The sequence below is a fragment of the Aotus nancymaae genome, unplaced genomic scaffold (assembly GCF_030222135.1).
Source record: "Aotus nancymaae isolate 86718 unplaced genomic scaffold, 86718_ANA_hifiasm-v0.15.2.pri h1tg000029l, whole genome shotgun sequence".
In the NCBI taxonomy this organism is placed as follows: Eukaryota; Metazoa; Chordata; class Mammalia; order Primates; family Aotidae; genus Aotus; species Aotus nancymaae.
This window is the reverse complement of record NW_026988442.1, coordinates 35,571,109-35,588,946: the sequence shown is the minus strand read 5'-3', so window position 1 is coordinate 35,588,946 and position 17,838 is coordinate 35,571,109. Positions and strand designations below refer to the sequence as shown.

General features: G+C 41.9%; 2 protein-coding genes across 2 annotated transcripts in view; one reads left to right on the top strand and one right to left on the bottom strand.

Moving 5' to 3' along the window:
• Window positions 1-17,838, bottom strand: part of RTF2 (replication termination factor 2) — a 51,823-nt gene that overhangs the window by 14,110 nt on the left and 19,875 nt on the right. The window lies entirely within an intron of this gene.
• LOC105727546 (beta-1,3-galactosyl-O-glycosyl-glycoprotein beta-1,6-N-acetylglucosaminyltransferase 7) lies at window positions 7,469-15,889 on the top strand. Its single transcript, XM_012467505.3, has 3 exons — window positions 7,469-8,445; window positions 10,118-10,213; window positions 15,605-15,889. Exons 1-3 carry the CDS (start codon window positions 7,476-7,478, stop codon window positions 15,829-15,831), a joined length of 1,293 nt encoding a protein of 430 aa, XP_012322928.2. The 5' UTR covers window positions 7,469-7,475; the 3' UTR covers window positions 15,832-15,889.

The following is a 17,838-nucleotide window of genomic DNA, read 5'->3' as shown; positions in this document are numbered from 1 at the left end:
TGAGATTTTAAAGCCATGCAGTCTCCCAAAAGCTCGCATGAAATATACATCCCTATACATGAGCGTGCCCATCACACCACATGTTTTGAAGAAAAAGAAATTTATGCTAATCTGAATTGCAAGGGAGACAGCTCCTTTTTGGCTTGGATTAAGAAACATAAAAAAACCCACTGCATTCACAATACCTGTTTCGTAAATTATGTCCTTTTATTAGGGATTTTATTTTTTAAATGTTTTACTTTAGTCAATCTGTATACGAGGTTTATACATAAAGCCTCTTTACCCTCTGTCCATTTATTGTCAATAAAAATGGGTGCAACAGCTCCTCCAGTATGTTTGGTTCTTGTGTTGACATTTCCCTCAGCGCTATGGAAGTGTAACGTTTCATGTGGGCAACACTCCCCAGCATTTCCTCTGTTGCTTCTTCCCCTGCTGTTTGGCTTAGAACGGCTTCCTCCTTCCAGAGGTAGGATGCGAGACAAGTGAAATGAACACATCTGCTGTCCAGTCCACCTTCACCACGTGCTATGGCGCAGACTTACCCATGGGGGCGCTACAGAGCATACAGCAGGCTCAGCCCCTGCCTTCTGAAATGTCTGGATTTTTCTGAATGCTATTTATGGAGAAACAGGATTTTTAAGTGATTTTTATTTAACCCCTTAATGAAAGAGGGTCTGATAACTAAATCATGCCTCCTGTTTTTAAAATCATTTCAAGAATCTGACCCATGAATGCCACAATTTCATCCTGCAGTTTTCTGACTGTGCACCCTTCATCTGGGCCAGCCATCTTCTGTTGTCTCATTTGGGTTTTCAGGAGGGATCTAGTCCCAAGGAAATACTCAGAGAAGCAAAAGCAGCAACGACTTTTCAGTCTGCACGTCAGAACCAACAGGAATAAAACTCTCCAGGGATATATGGCAACAAAACCTGCCAAGCAACTCTGCTCAAGTGATTGAAGCAGGTGCCGCTGCCGGGAGGAACCGACTAGAGAGAAAGGTCGGGCTGGGCCCTGACGCGCCAGGACCCCCACTCCAGGAACCAAGGGGCTTCTCCTGGTAAGCGCTTCAGTAACTATGCAGGACCCACCAATGGCAAAGGTTAAGCAGGTACACTTGTGTGTGGGGGGCGGGGGGACGGAGAGCAGGGTCTCACTCTGTCACCCAGGCTGGAGTGCAGTGAGGCAATCTCAGCTCACTGCAACCTCCATCTTCTGGGTTCAAGCGATTCTCCTGCCTCAGCCTCCGGAGTAGCTGGGACTACAGGCACATGTCACCACGCCTGGCTAATTTTTAGATTTTTGGTAGAGACGGTATTTCACCGGCTGGTCTCAAACTCCTGACTTCAGGTATCCACCTCGGTCTCTCAAAGTGTTAGGATTACAGGCATGAGCCACCAAGCCTGGCCACAGGTATACTTTTTGAAGTAGACTGTTTTTCTTTGCCCTCTCTATGGTTTTAAAATGTTAGAATATGAGTAATATTTGAAATGGAGGTGTTGCAGGTATCTTTTTCTCTCAAAAATAGTCCCTACTTTTTGTTTAAGCCAAAGAAAATAAAAGTAGAATATTTTCCCAATATGGCATCAACTCGATTTTTAAATATAAAATGCCACCATTTGTTAACTCCTCACATGAGGCAAATGCAAGGCCATGTCCAAATCCTCAGCTCTCATTTTGTGAAATAAAATGTTTTATTTCTTGTGATTGTTTTGAGAGGATATCCTAAAATAAAGTTTTCTTTTTTCCATCAAAATAGCTAAAATAATTTATATGTTTTAGAAATAAGCATTTTGTGAAAGATATCCATTTTATCAGACAGATAGCTTTGAATTCAAAATCAGTCCAACTCATAATGCAAATAACTCAAGAAAACACTGTGCTAACACTGAGGCTGCTCTGGACAGCATTCTAAGCTCAGAGAGGAAAGGACACCACATTTTCGTTGTGTGGCTACAGGGACTAGAGGACGAGTGGAGGGAGCACCTGCAGTTACGGTTTCAGGCTGCATTACTCCGAGGGCTGAGTGCCCATGAGCACGGAGCACCTCCAGGGGCCAGGCTCAGCATGAAACTCACATCCTTCACTCCTCACCTCCTCCCAGTGTCCTTGAGGCAGACACTACCATACACCACGTCTGCAGTCAAGAAAATGGACACTCAGGGAGCTTCCATTACTTGCCCCACAGACTCCTTAAGTGCTAGGACTGTGAGCTTAATGTGAGAGCCCTGATTCAAAGCCCATTCCCTGAAGCTAAATATGAGGTTCCTAATAAGGTCAATGCAATAATGAGCCCCCCACAACCCCCGCAGGGAGTGAAGCGCTCAAAAACTTTATTTGGGTGCTAAATCAGCTGTTTATGCTGGTTAAACTAATGTTAATGCTCTAAAACAGTAAAATTCTACACTGTATGGCAAAATAGTTTGAGTTCACTTTTAAAGGTACCCATCCATTATCTATTTACTCATGGGAATTACCTTTAAAATATACAAATATAAAAAATTCAGCAGAAAGAATATATATGGGATGCTGCCAACTCTCCCTAAAAAGTCTTTATCACAAATTAAATACCATCATAACAAATTCACAAAGACTATCCTTCAACGAACTGTTCTGGAGGTAATGTGATATCAAACCCATATTGCTGACTGTTGCTATTGGCTGTGAAGGCTTGTTGGGAGTGGGGAGAGGAAGACTGTAAATTAGAAGAGAAAAAGAACACAGGCACTAGCTCTCATTAGGAGAGCAATGTGTTTTGAAACCACCCCCTGGAAGTACTTTAACCTTCTACAAAAACATAAAATGTAAAATAATTCCACTCTGAGAATTATTAACTGGAAATCATTCCTGTTCTTGTGCAGATTCTGGCACTAAAAAGTTAACCACCATCCTGACCATAAGTCTGATCATTATTTCCACTGAAAGATACTATCTCTTGGATGCTAGATGGCTTCAGTCAACCGAATGTATGACTTTATTATTCACTGCTTGGAAGCTGTTTTGTTCCGCTGCACACTATATACATACTTAACAATGCTACTTTTCAAAGGCTGCAGATATGGAGGGCTAAAAGATTATTAAAATACACAAGGTCTAGAAAAGACAATTTAAAGATAGACAGTACACAAAAAAAGCCTTGAGATGCTCTCACACACAAACCCCCAAATTTATTTTATTTTGGAGACAGGATATCACTCTGTTGCCTAGGCTGGAGTGCAGTGGCGTGATCATGGCTTACTTCAGCCTTAAACTCCCTGGCTCAAATGATCCTCCCAGTAGCTGGGACCACAGATGTAGCTAATTTTGGGACCCCTAATACTTGGCTAATTTTTTATATTTATTTTTTTGGTAGAAATGAGGTCTCACTGTATTGCCCAGGCTAACCCCCAAATTTTAGAAACTGTTTGTGATCTAGTAATACACAAGGAAACAGGACACTGGACTGGTAAAAATAGGTCTGTTTCAGACAAAGAACTTGCGGTAGTACCTGCTCCATAACACACAGGGTAACAGCCACTCTTTCTAGAGCCTTTACATTAAGTATCTTAACATCTTTCTATGGAGGAAAAAAACGGTTCAAAAACTCAGTATGACAACTTTTTTTATGAGAGGCATATTCCCCACACTTAGAAAATAGCACCTACATTTACTGGAAATTAGTGATAGAGAGTCACACGTTTAGTAACTAAACTTCCATTATTTTTTCATTAAAAAGTTGACTTTGCAATAGAAATAAAACAGTCACAACAAAAACTCACTAAGAATTGCTAGGAAATGTTTGCAAAACTGAAAATACTGTTCACCATTACTTTAAAAGGGAAAAAATGCCAGGCCATGAAAAGTTTCTTCCTCTAGGAATTTTCATATTACCCATTAGATGTTATGTTCAAGTGATAGCAACAGCAGCGAGATCTCCAAAGGCTACATTTACAATAGAGGGCCTGGCTGCCTTAAAAAGCTTGTGTTGATATACTGTGTGCACTGAAACATCACTTTATGCTCCATAAACATATACAACTATTATATGTCAATTTTTAAGTTTTTTTTTTTTGAGACGAAGTTTCACACTGTTGCCTGGGTGGGAGTGCAGTGGCGCGATCTCGGCTCACTGCAACCTCTGCCTCCTGGGTTCAAGCGATTTTCCTGCCTCAGCCTCCCAAGTAGCTGGGATTTCAGGCACGTGCCACCACACCCAGCTAATTTTTTGTATTTTTAGTAGAGACTGGGTTTCACTATGTTGGCCAGACTGATCTCAAACTCCTGACCTTGTGATCCACCCACCTCGGCCTCCCAAAGTGCTGGGATTACAGGCGAGAGCCACTGGGCCCAGCCATTAACAAGTTTTTCTTTTTAAAGCTTGTGTGGCAAAACCCCATCTACAAAAAATTAGCCAGGCGCCTCTAGTCCCAGCTATGGGGGAGGCTGAGGTGGGAGGATCACCAAATCCCAGGAGGTTGAGGCTGCAATGAGCCATGATCATACCACTGCACTCCAGCTTGAGTGACAGAGTGAGGTCCTGTCTCAAAAAAAAGCTTATACTGAAACAATGACAAACTAAACTGCTGGGGACCCTGGTTTCCACTCAACAGGGCAGTCCAGCAGGCATCCATTCTGAGGTTTCATGGTGAACCTGAGCCAAAGGGAAGATTTAACTGGGCCGAGGTGAAAGCTGTGCTGATGGAACCGAGGTAGAAGGCATCAGCAGGTTAACACTGAACTGGCCATGTCCCTGTGTCTATATAAGGGAGAGAAAAACACTTAGCCTGGGTATTTTCCCAAAGGACAATGGACTACGCTTGGGTCCTGTCTTCATTTAATTATCATAAACTACTGAAAATACCCAATCTCCTGGGCTCTGCACAAGGCTAAGTTTACATGGGGTATCATTTGACAGTGATGAGGGGCTAACTCACTTCTGTGACAGGAGGAACAGAATGATTTCACAGTCAGCTTAAAAACAAAATAGCCAGGCATGGCGGCTCAGGCCTGTAATCCCAGCACTTTGGGAGGCCAAGGCAGGTGGATCACCTGATGTCAGGGGTTCGAGACCAGCCTGACGAACATGGAGAAACCCCGTCTCTACTAAAAATACAAAATTAGCCTGGGTGTGGTGATGCATGCCTGTAATCTCAGCTATTTGGGAGGCTGAGGCAGGAGAATCGCTTGAACCCAGGAGGCAGAGGTTGCAGTAAGCTGAGATTGTGCCATTGCACTCCAGCCTGGGCAACAAAAGAGAAACTCTCATAACAATAACAACAAAATAGGCCAGGCGCGGTGGCTCACGCCTGTAATCCCAGCATTTTGGGAGGCCGCAGAGGGTGGATCACTCGAGGTCAGGAGATCGAGACCAGCCTGGCCAACATGGTGAAACCCTATCTCAACTAAAAATACAAAATTTAGCTGGGTGTGGTGGCAGGTGCCTGTAATCCCAGCTACTTGGGAGGCTGAGGCAGGAGAATCCCTTGAATCTAAGAGGTGGAGGTTGCAGTGAGCTGAGACCGTGGCACTGCAACAGCACCATCTCGGCTACTGCAGCCTCTGCCTCCTGGGTTCCAGCAATTCTCCTGTCACAGCCTCCTGAGTAGCTGGGAACTACAAGCGCATGCCACCACGCCTGGCTAATTTTTGTATTTTCAGTAGAGATGGGGTTTCACCATGTTGGCCAGGCTGGTCTCGAACTCCTGACCTCAGGTGATCCACCCACCTAGGCCTCCCAAAGTGCTGGGATTACGGGTGTGAGCCACCGCGCCTGGGCTACTTTCATTTCAAGAACATTTTTCATTCCTATTCAATTTCTATTAACAGGTTTTATTTATTTTAGAACTCTCATATAAAATGTATAAATTATGATGGTTTTATGTTTATAAAAATAAATATTACATAATTTATAAGACTGTCTTTAAAATTAGGTTGTAAGATTTCATGTTTGAGGCAAAAAACATTTACTGAGCCAGTGGAACACACTGTAGCCTGACATACCTGGGCAGTGGCTGCTGGTTATTTTTGAAGCATGATGGGTAGAAATAAACTGTACAATGAAAATAAATGCATCTTTAAAATCCAAAATTAATGTTAATAGCTTTTGGTGGTTCAGAGTTTAAGAACACAAGGATAACTCAAAATGCTGCCTGGTTGAGGCTTTATCCAAACAGCATTTGTAAAAATCATGTGGAAAGGCAAGGGACCAGTGTCCAATTTAAGCTCAAACACCAGTTGAACATACACAGGCTTTTTAAAAACAGAAATAGGAATAAGATGCAACTAAAAATTAGCTAGATGTGGTGTTTCCCTGATTATCCCATTGCACTCCAGCCTGGGTGACAGAGTGAGACTCTATCTCCCAGAAAAAGAGAAAGGAAATGAGTTTCTGAATTGTTTGTAGGAAAGATGTCATAGATTAAAAACAAGCTACCTTTATCTAATAAATAAGATTATTTGACAATCATATAGTTGTCTGTCTTGAGTCTACAAAGGTGCATGAATACGTGTAGCAGTAGCAAAAAGTGACCAAAAGTGTTTCAATTAATTAATTATTATTATATGCAAAGGTCATTCTTTGGAGTTTTTTTTTCTCTTTTTTTGGGAGACAGAGTCTCACTCTGTCACCCAGGCTGGTGTGCAATGGAATAATCAGGGAACCACCACATCTGGCTAATTTTTAGATTTTTTGTAGAGATGGGGTCTTACTATTTGAACAGGCTAGTCTTGAACTCCTGGGCTCCAGTGGTTTTCTGCCTTGGCCTCCCAAAGTGCTGAGATCACAGGGATGAGCCACTACGCCTGGCCCAGAAACTCACTTCAACAGGTTTAAGTGTATAATCATAAAATTCCTCTTAATTTGTCACTTCTTTTGTTGGAACGATTTAGTCTTATATACAGAGTAATGGCATACAATGAACTTTGAATAATACAGAACAGGTCAGTGTCTATGTCCAAAATAAGTATTTGAGATTTTTCATCTCCCTAAATAAGGGCAATAACATGAAAATATGCTCAACATCATTAGTCATTAGGGAAATGCAAAGTAGAACCACAGGGAACTAACATTACATACACATTAAAAGGTAAAAAAAAATTGACCACAGCAAGTACGCACGAGGATATATAATCAATGGCACTATCATACATTACTGGCACAACCACTTTGGAAAACCGTTTGGCAGTTTCTTAAACAGTTAAACACACAATGACAAACTAATCTATAGTGACATATAGATTATGGCATATCACAATTGCCACAGATGGGGATGGAAAGAGAGGATGAAAAGGAGCATAAGAATACTTTGAGGGGTGAGGGAAATGCTTGTTATCTTGATTGTGGTGATGGTTTCATGGGTGTGTATATGTAGTTTAGTATACTTCAATAAAATTGCAGAGGAGAGTTATGACATCCTAAACTGTATCTGTTGTTCTTTTAGGAAGCTTAAAGGAAAAAATACTCAAATTATGGTGATAAGAATGCACTTGGAGCTCAAGACATGAGCCAGCTTCGAGCCACAAAGTCTGGACTTATGGTGTGCACAGTTATCTGCATCTTCATTTTTCTTTATTTAAGGAATCTAAGTCCTGCAGAACCAGAGGAGGAACCTGTCTATCCAGAAGTAGTAGAATGTGGCTTTTACCCAGATGAACTGTGTTCTGCTTTATTTGAAGGGAAAGGGGCAGCCCTCCAAATTGCAAAATTTTGCAAAATCCCTCATAAATCCAAAATACATGCTCATTTACACACACCAGGAAACTGTTCCAGGATTTCTCACGGTCTGCATTTTATAACCAGACCCCTGTCTGCAGAAGAGGGCAATTTCTCTTTGGCATATATTATAACTATTCATGAGGAGCTGGCCATGTTTGTACAGCTTCTCAGAGCTATTTATGTACCTCAAAATATTTATTGTATTCATGTTGATGAAAAGGCCCCAAAGAAGTTTAAGACTGCTGTGCAAACCTTGGTTAACTGTTTTGAAAACGTTTTCATTTCCTCCAAGAGAGAGAAGGTGTCTTACGCTGGCTTTACAAGACTACAGGCAGATATTAATTGTATGAAAGATCTAGTGCATTCCAAATTTCAATGGAACTATGTCATTAATCTTTGTGGACAGGATTTTCCCATCAAAACCAACAAAGAAATCATACACTACATCAGAAGCAAATGGAATGATAAAAATATCACTCCTGGAGTAATCCAACCACCACATATTAAATCCAAGACAAGTCAAAGTCATTTTAAATCCAGTCCTAAAGGAAATACCTACGCATCTCCAAATAAAAGATTTAAAGATAAACCACCCCATAACTTAACTATTTATTTTGGAAGTGCTTACTACGTACTTACGAGAAAGTTTGTAGAGTTCATACTGACTGATATCCGTGCAAAAGACATGCTTCAATGGTCCAAAGACATCCACAGCCCAGAGCAACACTACTGGGTGACTCTGAACCGACTAAAAGGTAAGAATGACCCAACGGTATGGATGCCTCTTCAGGTCAGCAGCAACAGATTAATTTACTTTTTTTTGAGATGGAGTTTCGCTCTTGTTGCCCAGGCTGGAGTGCAATGTGATCTCAGCTCACTGCAACCTCCGCTTCCCAGGTTCAAGCGATTCTCCTACCTCAGCTTTCTGAGTAGTTGGGATTACAGGCATGCACCACCATGCCCAACTAATTTTGTATTTTTAGTAGAGATGGGTTTCTTCATGTTAGTCAGGGTGGTCTCAAACTCCTGACCTCAGGTAATCTGCCTGCCTCAGCCTCCCGAAGTGCTGGGATTACAGGCATGAGCCACTGTGCCCAGCCAGAAGATTTAATCTTTTTTTTTTTTGAGACACAGTCTCGCTCTGTCGCCAGGCTGGAGTGCAGTGGCGCAATCTTGGCTCACTGCAATCTCCGCCTCCTGGATTCAAACAATTCTCCGACCTCAGCCTCCTGAGTAGCTGGGACTACAGGCGCGTGTCACCATGCCCAGCTAATTTTTGTACTTTTTAGTAGAGACGGGGTTTCACCATGTTGGCCAGGATGGTCTCAGTCTCTTGATCTCGTGATCCACCCACCTCAGCCTCCCAAAGTGCTGGGATTACAGGCGTAAGCCACCGCACCCAGCCCAGAGGATTTATTCTTTTTTTTTTTCCCCTCAGTCTTGGATACATCTTTATCAGCAGAAGGTTTATTCTTAACTGAAGATTCTTTTTTCTATTTACCTATGTTTCTTTGGCTTTGTAAATGTTCTACATTTTGCAGGACCTTCCACTTAGGGAGACAGGAAGTTCTCTGATTTTAGGGGTCTGAAGTTAGCTAAAAGATGTACCCAAATCAGTCTGGCTGCTTTTGTTCCCTCCCTAAAAAGAAGTACTTGCATTTTGCATTTCCTCAGAGACTTTGGAGAAACCTGAGCATAAATCTTTAGAAAGTCCTTCATTTATTTGATAACTACTACTGGATACCTACTAGTGCAAGGCATTGTGCTAAGGGCTCTGTAAGACGGAAAATATTAAAGCTGGTAATATTTTTGAGGCAAGTCCGATACTTCAGATGGGTTCTCTGAAAGGTAGAGGGAAATCAGTTACCACCCTTTAAGTGGACTTCAGTATTTTCTCTTTGTGAAATGTGAACTGCCTCCTATAGGGAGTGTAGCTTCAAGCCTGAACAACCAAGCTAATCAGCCTAGATAGTGGTGTATGATGAATCCAGCAGAAATTGGTTAGCATTTTTCTTATAATCTCATATCCACTGCAAGTTCTATTTTCAAATAATCTGAGGGCTGTTACGGAGAAAACACAATCCAAAGAACCCCAAGAGAATCACGAAGAGCACTCTGCATACAACAAGCGAGTAACAAGGGATGGAGAAAGGGATTAAAAAAATGAAATCCAAGTACAAAGATGGGGATCCCTGACCTTGGTCCACCCGGATGCTACTGCCAGTATAGCACATGCTACTACCCCCAAGAGCACTAGCCTTTGATCAGATGTAACAAGTGAAAGATTTCAAGGAAGGCTGGACTTTCCCCTTTACTTTTCTCATTGACTACTTCATCTAGAGGAAATGGAAATGATAGCACAGAAGAACTTATACTAAAAGAAGTGGGAAGCAGATTCCACACCGTATGGTTTTGTTTTCCTCTTAGATGCTCCAGGTGCTACACCAAATGCTGGCTGGGAAGGAGATGTTCGAGCTATTAAATGGAAAAGTGAGGAAGGAAATGTTCATGATGGATGTAAAGGTAAAAAGAAAAACAAAACAACAAAAAAGCCTTCAAATTTTACAACAACTAGAAAGCTGCCTCAATTCCAGTGGGAAAGCCTGAGGATCATGTTTAAAGTAATCTGGAATTAGTGATGATCCAATTAGCATAGGTTGAGTCAATTTTTAAAAATCGTTTTTATATAAGATTCATAAAGAAAAGTACATAAATCACAAAAAATAAAGGTTGATAACATCTCACAAAGTGAATATACCCTCTGCGGCAATAGCTGGGCCCTGCCGTGTGTCTACACACAGCTTCCTACCCAGTGACAGGAACTACCGAACAAAGATACAAGAACTGATTTTAACAGTGCTTCTGGGTAAGGTCCTTGGGTTTCAATATAGTAGACTAGCTATTAAAAATAAACTAGGTTTACCCAGTTTTTCAGCTGTTTAAAGGACTGGCCTAAAATAAACAGGTTGGAGACAAAAAATGTAAGTTAAATACCAGACTAGTCCAAAGACAAGTAGTCCTGCTGCCAGCGTGCACAGCCACCCTCTTGTGTAGAGGTACCAGGTTAGAGGGCTGGAACCATTTTCTAGTGAAGTGGTTTTTTAAAAAGTAGATATGATTCAATTAGGGATCCATTCACACGGTAGAAAGGTGACAGGTAAACCACAGGTTAACAAGAGCTCTGCTCTTTCTTTAGAAAGCAGGGGCTCCCTGTCATTACACACTGGGGTTCAGGACTTGTCAGTATGCTCAGAAAAGCAGGGGGCTGGATTCTTCCTGGAAACAGGAGCTCCTCAGGTGTGCACATGGTGTAAGAAGTTATGAAGAGTTGATACTATCAATAATAATGATTCAGAATTCTGAATGAAATCCGAATGTTTTAACAATGTTTTAAAAAACCCTAGTTATTATAAATCCTAATAAAGTTCTCATTCCCTAAAGTAGACACTTCAGAAAGTTCTTACCATCCCCAGCTTCAGTATGAAAACAGTTCTCACAGTTAGGCAGTAGTGTGGCATCTGTGGCCAGCATTCAGATCAGCACCCAAAGTAGGCCAAGCCCTGGTGTAGGGAGGCGGTAAACCTTCGGGCCTGGCTCTGGGCCTGCACTCAATCCTCACACAACAATTCTCAGGTAGAAACAACTATTATTCACCCTTTACCGATGTGGAACCCAAGGCTCAGGGAAGTGAAGTCACTCCCACGGGCACAGGGAGGGGCAGGGCTGGGGCTCAGACTGGGGGCAGCCACCTGCCGCCACTACAATGCGTGAGCTCCCAGCCCGACTCTGCACGCAGGACGGCTATCCCATTAGAAGCAGCAACCAAGAGTTCTTTTATTTTTAATCACCCAAATAGCATTAACACAGCTCTGAAAATGGTCCACTGATTTTTATTCCCTTCTAGTTCAAATTCATCTGTGTCTAAACGGCACAGATGTATCGTTATAATCAAGGTGTAGCTGAGCTGCTTTTCACTTATGTCCTGTTTCTCCCACTGATTATCTTCATATCTGTAATCTTTTTTTTTCTTTCTTTTGAGATGGAGTCTCACACTGTTACCCAGGCTGGAGGGCAGTGGCGCGATCTCGGCTCCCAGCAGCCTCCACTTTCTGGGCTCAAGTGATCTTCCCACCTCAGTATAAGTAGCTGGGGCTACAGGTGTTAAGCCTGGCTAATTTTTTATTTTTGCAGCGATGGGATCTCACTATGCTGCCCAGGCTGGCCCTGAACTCCTGGGCTCAGGTGATCCTGCTGCCTTGGCCTCCCAAAGTGCTGAGATTACAGATATGAACCACTGCATCTGGCCCATATTTATAATTTTAAACTAGTTAAATGTAACTCTACTGAGATTCTAGCACATTGTAACAAATAATGTTTAACAGTTAAAAATTTTTAAATCATGGTAACAGCTGCTACTTACACAGTCTTACAAACAACACTGGACTTTCTGTGCAAACATCCCCCTGCCCCTTTCAAAAATAGTATTTCCTTAAGATAGTTTTTAAAAGTAGGATTACTGGGCTGGTGTGGGGAAGAGAGCAGCAAGGAGCTGGACAGAGACAAAGCAAGGTTTCTGAAACAGACCTCCTTCCCTCTCATACACACGCTGAGCCCTCACGTCTCTAAATCTGTTTCTTCACCTGCAAACTGAGAATAGCAATAGAATCCACTTTACAGTGTTCCTGTGAGAATTAGAGAGCAGAAAGAGCCAGACACAGCTGTCAAGCACATAAAAAATATTACTAAGTCTCCAAGGAATCCGGTCACCACTGGATTCCAACACTCATTCCTACTTTTAAAAAAAATTTTTTTAAAATTAGAGACAAGGTCTCACTCTATTGCCCAGTCTGGTCTCAGACTTCTGGGCTCAAGTGATCCTCTTGCTTTGGCCTCCTAAAGTGCTGAAATTGCAGATGTGAGCCACCATGTCGGGCCTGTAATCCCACTTCAATGTTTCTAACAAATGTTCACTCTGAAAAACCAATAAAAAGCAGCACCGGGCACGGTGGCTCACACCTGTAATTTCAGCACTTTGGGAGGCCGAGGTGGGCAGGTCACTTGAGCCCAGGAGTTTGAGACCAGCCTGGACAACATAGTGAAACCCTGTTTCTATAAAAAACACAAATATTAGCTGGGCATGGTGCTGCATGCCTGGGGTCCTCAAGAAAGGTAGAAGCAATGACTTATTAAAACCCGTAACATTCTTTTTTTTTTTTTTTTTTTTTAATGCACTGTCCCTACTCTTTCCCGTCAAGCTTTTTAAACCATTAATTGCATTGCCAATATCTTTTTTTTCTTTTTTTTTTTTCAACATTTTCTTTTTTTTTTTTTTTTTTAGAGAAAGAGAGAGAGAGAATAGGAAGGAGAAAAAAGGAAGAGAAAGAGAGAGAGAGAATGGGGAGGAGGGAGAAGGAAAAGAAAGAAGGAGAGAGAATGGGAGTATTGCTTTCTTGCCCAGGCTAGAATGCAATTTAGTAATGGGTATTGAAAACCTCTTTTATACTGATAATTATACTTAATGATGTAATCAGGAAGGAGTAAGGGAAGAAGATAACAAACAAACAGCCAACCAATATTAAATTTAAACCTATGAAATGCTATGCGATTACTGAGGAGTGATTTACTTCCAATTATATAGTCACCTTTGGAATAGGTGTGAGGTGGTAATGTATGTTTTGTGTATTTGAAGTGGAGAGTACTATAAATATTTATTAAGTTTACTTGTTCCGGGTCTGAGTTCAAGTTCTGAATATCCTTGTTAATTTTCTATCTCGTTGATCTATAGAATCGTTAGCTCTTCTTGTTGCATTGATCCTTTTGCCATTATGTAATGTCATTCCTCGCCTCTTTTGATCTTTGTTGCTTTAAAGTCTACTTTATCAGAGGTGAGAATTGCATCTGCTGCTTTTTGTTTATTAGTTTATTTTTACTCTCTGTTCAATTGGTAAATCTTCCTCCTTCTCTCTGAGTCTTTGTGTATTGTTTCATGTAAGATGGGCCCGGATGCAGCATACCGATGGGTTTTGGCTTTTTATCCAATTAAAATATATGTAAGTTTAATACCAGCATTTGATGCTAGCTGGCTGTTTTGCCCATTAGTTGATGTGAATTTTTTATTGTGTTAAAGTTCTTTGCTTTTTGATATATTTTTGGAAAGGCTGATATTGGTTGTTCCTTTATATGTATAGTGCTTCTTTCAGAAGCTCTTGTAAAGCAGGCCTGGTGGTGGTGAACTCTCTAAGTACTTGTTTGTTCGCAAAAGATTTAATTTTTCCTTCGCACATAAAGCTTAGTTTGGCTGGATAGGAAATTCTGGGTTGAAAGTTCTTTTCTTTAAGGATGTTAAATATTGGTCCCCACTCTTTTCTGGCTTGTAGGGTTTCTGCTGAGAGATCTGCTGTAAGTCTGATAGGTTTCCCTTTATGGGTGACCTGAACTTTCTCTCTAGCTGCCCTTAGTATTTTCTCCTTCATTTCAACCCTAATAAATCTGGCAATTGGTCTTCTTGAAGAATATCTTTGTGGTGTTCTCTGTATTACCTGGAGTTGAATATTACCCTGCCTTGCCAGGTTGGGAAAATTTTCCTGAATGATATCCTGAAGAGTATTTTCCAACTTGGATTCATTCTCTTCATCACATTCAGGTACACCTATCAAACGTAAATTAGGTCTTTTCACATAGTCCCATATTTCCTGGAGACTTTGCTCATTCCTTTTCATCCTTTTTTCTGCATTTTTGTCTTCTCGTTTCATTTCACTGAGCTGGTCCTCGACTTCTGATATCCTTCCTTCCGCTTGATCAATTCGACTGTTTAAACTTGTGCATGCTTCGCGAAGTTCTCGTGCTGTGTTTTTCAGCTCCATCAATTCACTTATATTCTTCTCTAAATTGTCCATTCTCATTAACATTTCGTTAAACCTTTTTTCAAGGTTCTTAGTTTCTTTGCATTGGGTTAGAATAAGTTCTTTTAATTCACAGAAGTTTCTTATCACCCACGTTTGGAAACCTGCTTCTGTTATTGGAATACCGGTGTAATCTATTAAGCCTTGTTCCGTTACTGATGAGGAATTGCAATCCCCTGTAGAGGGAGAGGCATTCTGATTCTGAGTATTCTCTACCTTTTTACGCTGGTTTCTTCCCTTCATTATATATTTGTCCGTCTGTCGTCTTTATAATTACCGACTTTCTAACTGGGTCTCTGACGTCCAACTTGTTGATTCCCTGCGCCGAAATCTGAGCAATCCACTGAGCCGGCCAAAAGAGCGGTGTTAAGATTGATGGTGCTTTTCTGCCCGGGAATATCCGGACTCTGCACCAAGAACTGGCGTGCTAAGGCACCAGCAAAACCGCCACGCCGGCCACAAGAGTCGCCCTGGCGACCCGTGGAGCTCCTCCACTGGGAATCTCGTGGTCCGTGAGCAACTAATATTCGTCTGAAAGTGTGGCGTCCTCTCGTTCTTTGCGCTTTCACTGGGAGGTACGTGCCCGAGCTGCTAATCATCAGCCATCTTGGATCTCTCTCCAAAACCCGTAACATTCTTATGAGCTCCTTACAACCAATGAAAAACTTAGAAGTTCATGGAACTTAGAATCTATCAGAATTGAGATTTTATCAGACAGCTGAGTGCTAGCTCACCTCCCTTGTGCCCATGATGAGCTAAAATTTCATGGTATTCACCTAACATATTAACTAACAAAGATTTTAGAAATCACTTAAAAAAAAATGAAGGCATCCCTTTCCACCCTAAGTTCAAAATTCAACATAAAAGCCCCTGTCAAAGCAATCATGGAATGCTGTTTGATGTGAACTCTGGTGAAGCTGAGGCTCACAGATGGCAATGGACGAAGCCACTTTCTGTGCACGCAGAATGGGTGAGAAAACAAAGGCAGCTAGGTTTTTGTTTCTTTCTGCAGGCCACTACATCGAAGACATCTGTGTATACGGACCAGGAGACCTGCCGTGGCTCATTCAGTCGCCTTCTCTATTTGCCAACAAATTCGAACCCTCAACAGACCCACTTGTGGTTACCTGCTTAGAGCAGCGGCACAGACTTCAGGTGCTCAGGCAGGCAGAAGTTCCTATAGAGCCACACTGGCATTTCCAACAGCAGAGTCATTTCAGCATGAGACTGCACCGCTAGGGAGTGTCTGCTTTCTTACTTGTTGACTTGAAACAAGAGAACGTCGAACCAAAGAAAGTGGGAAAATCATTCCTAGATAGAAATTATTCCTTAAATGAATACAGAAACATGCTGTTGACAAGACTTTATTGTTGATTACAGGCCACTTTTATAGCTGCGGGGAAGAAATCACAAGACAAAAAAACTCAAGCTACCACTGGTGACATACATCAACGCACTTAGAAGGCCAACTGCTTCAGTAAAAAGCTGCTGAAAACACAAATTCTCCTAACACTTGGATCCAGGCTCAAGCTAGAATAAGAACCAGCCTGTTTTGAAGACCCAGATATTAAGAAAGAACAAACTCCCAGTGAAAATGAAAATATGCTTATCTGAAACAGTCCTCACTGGCTGCAAACAATGTAACTCTGTTCTGGCAGTCCCAGACAAATACTGAACAGTATTTGTGTTTAGGTGAAATGGAACTCATCTGCAGCAGAAAACACACCTGGTTAAAAAGGGTGCCCTAAGTGTCTGCAGTCCTGACGTGACCTGTCGTCTCCTAGCACCTTCTGTGGGGTGGACGCATTCCACAGCCGAGCTGTCCAATGCTCGCCACAGCCACAGGGGCTCCTGGGCATTGGAAATGTGGCCAGTGCAACTACAAAAGTGAATCTTCATTTTTATTTAATTTTCTAAAATTAAGTTACCTTTAAATAGGCACATGTGGCTACTGGCACCATGCTGAACAGCACGGATCTGAGACACGAATGGTCTTCATGATCTCTACTCACAGATCTAGGTCTCCTCCCTCACAAAGTCCATGACTTTTTGTTGTTGCTGCTGCTGCTGTAGAGAACTTTATATATAGTCTTTCTCCAACAAGAGTTCATACGGCATCATATGAAACTGAAATGCATGACTATTAAACGGCACAACATACAAGAGATTTTAAAAAGGCATTTAAAAAAGAGAACACTGGAACCAGAGGAGAGGAAATTAAAAAAACATAATTCCAACGCAAAGTGTAAGCACCTCAGTACATGGAAGCTTCCCACGCATAGAAATGAAGTCAGATCACCCTGTGTCAATGAGATAGCCCTGGGAAAACATAATCGCTAGCCAGAGAGGAGAGGAATTTGGAAGGCAGATCCCACAAATCAAACACAAGGAACCAGAGAAAATTAACACCTTTGTTTAAACAAACATTTCTTTCCCTTGGATATCTAATCCAAGAAAAGCACATATGGAAAATATTAAGACTTTCAAAAAGAACATAGGAGCCCCATGACAGCACACCACCGCCTTCCTACACATTTTTACAGGCAAACAAGGCACTCCCAAAGGCAATAGCTGGCTACGTGCTGACGGGCTGTTCATTCAGAAAGCTCAGATCAGCCACAATTATGTCCCCGGTGTTTTATAACTCAATAGCAACTGAATGTAAACCCCACTAAAGGAACAATAAAAAAGCTTGTATCATTCAAGTTACTTAAAGCACAAGCCTGCCTTCACTTCATTCCAGTATCAACCCATGTTATACCCAGTCACATACTGTGGAGGGGGCCTTGTGAGAGCATCTGCCCACCAGCACTGTTAGGAGGGCGTTGGTGCTCCAGGGGGAGAAGCACTCAGAGAAATGTCTGATATTTTTAACGGAGGAGGAAATTGAGACACAGGGAGATGATGAGATGTTCCTGGGATCACACAGCTGGGAAGGTAAGGATGGGATTTGGACCAGGCAACTACACTCTGCAGTATCACTGCTGAGTCCCAGGCAGCTACACCACCTTACTTCACACAAAGCAGCACAAATTAAAACAAACACCTGCCCCCAACAGGCTTAAATGCTGTAATGAAGTCGTGTCCTGAACAAATCATTGCAGTAACAGCAGGATAAAGCAGAATAATAAAAGGACCCTAAATGCATGGTGGAATGCAGCAGCCTGAGACTGGGCTTCTGTGGAGGGTGGGGGTAGTGATGGAAAAGGAGGCTGAAAGGCAGGGAGGCCGAGAGGAAGAGAGGCT

What these genes read in the sequence shown, in the direction of transcription:
- LOC105727546 (XM_012467505.3), top strand. Translation starts at nt 7,476, where the DNA reads ATGAGCCAGCTTCGAGCCACAAAGTCTGGACTTATGGTGTGCACAGTT. An exon ending in GACTCTGAACCGACTAAAAG is followed by an intron (nt 8,446 to 10,117) that starts GTAAGAATGACC and finishes TTTTCCTCTTAG; the next exon opens with ATGCTCCAGGTGCTACACCA. An exon ending in TGTTCATGATGGATGTAAAG is followed by an intron (nt 10,214 to 15,604) that starts GTAAAAAGAAAA and finishes TTCTTTCTGCAG; the next exon opens with GCCACTACATCGAAGACATC.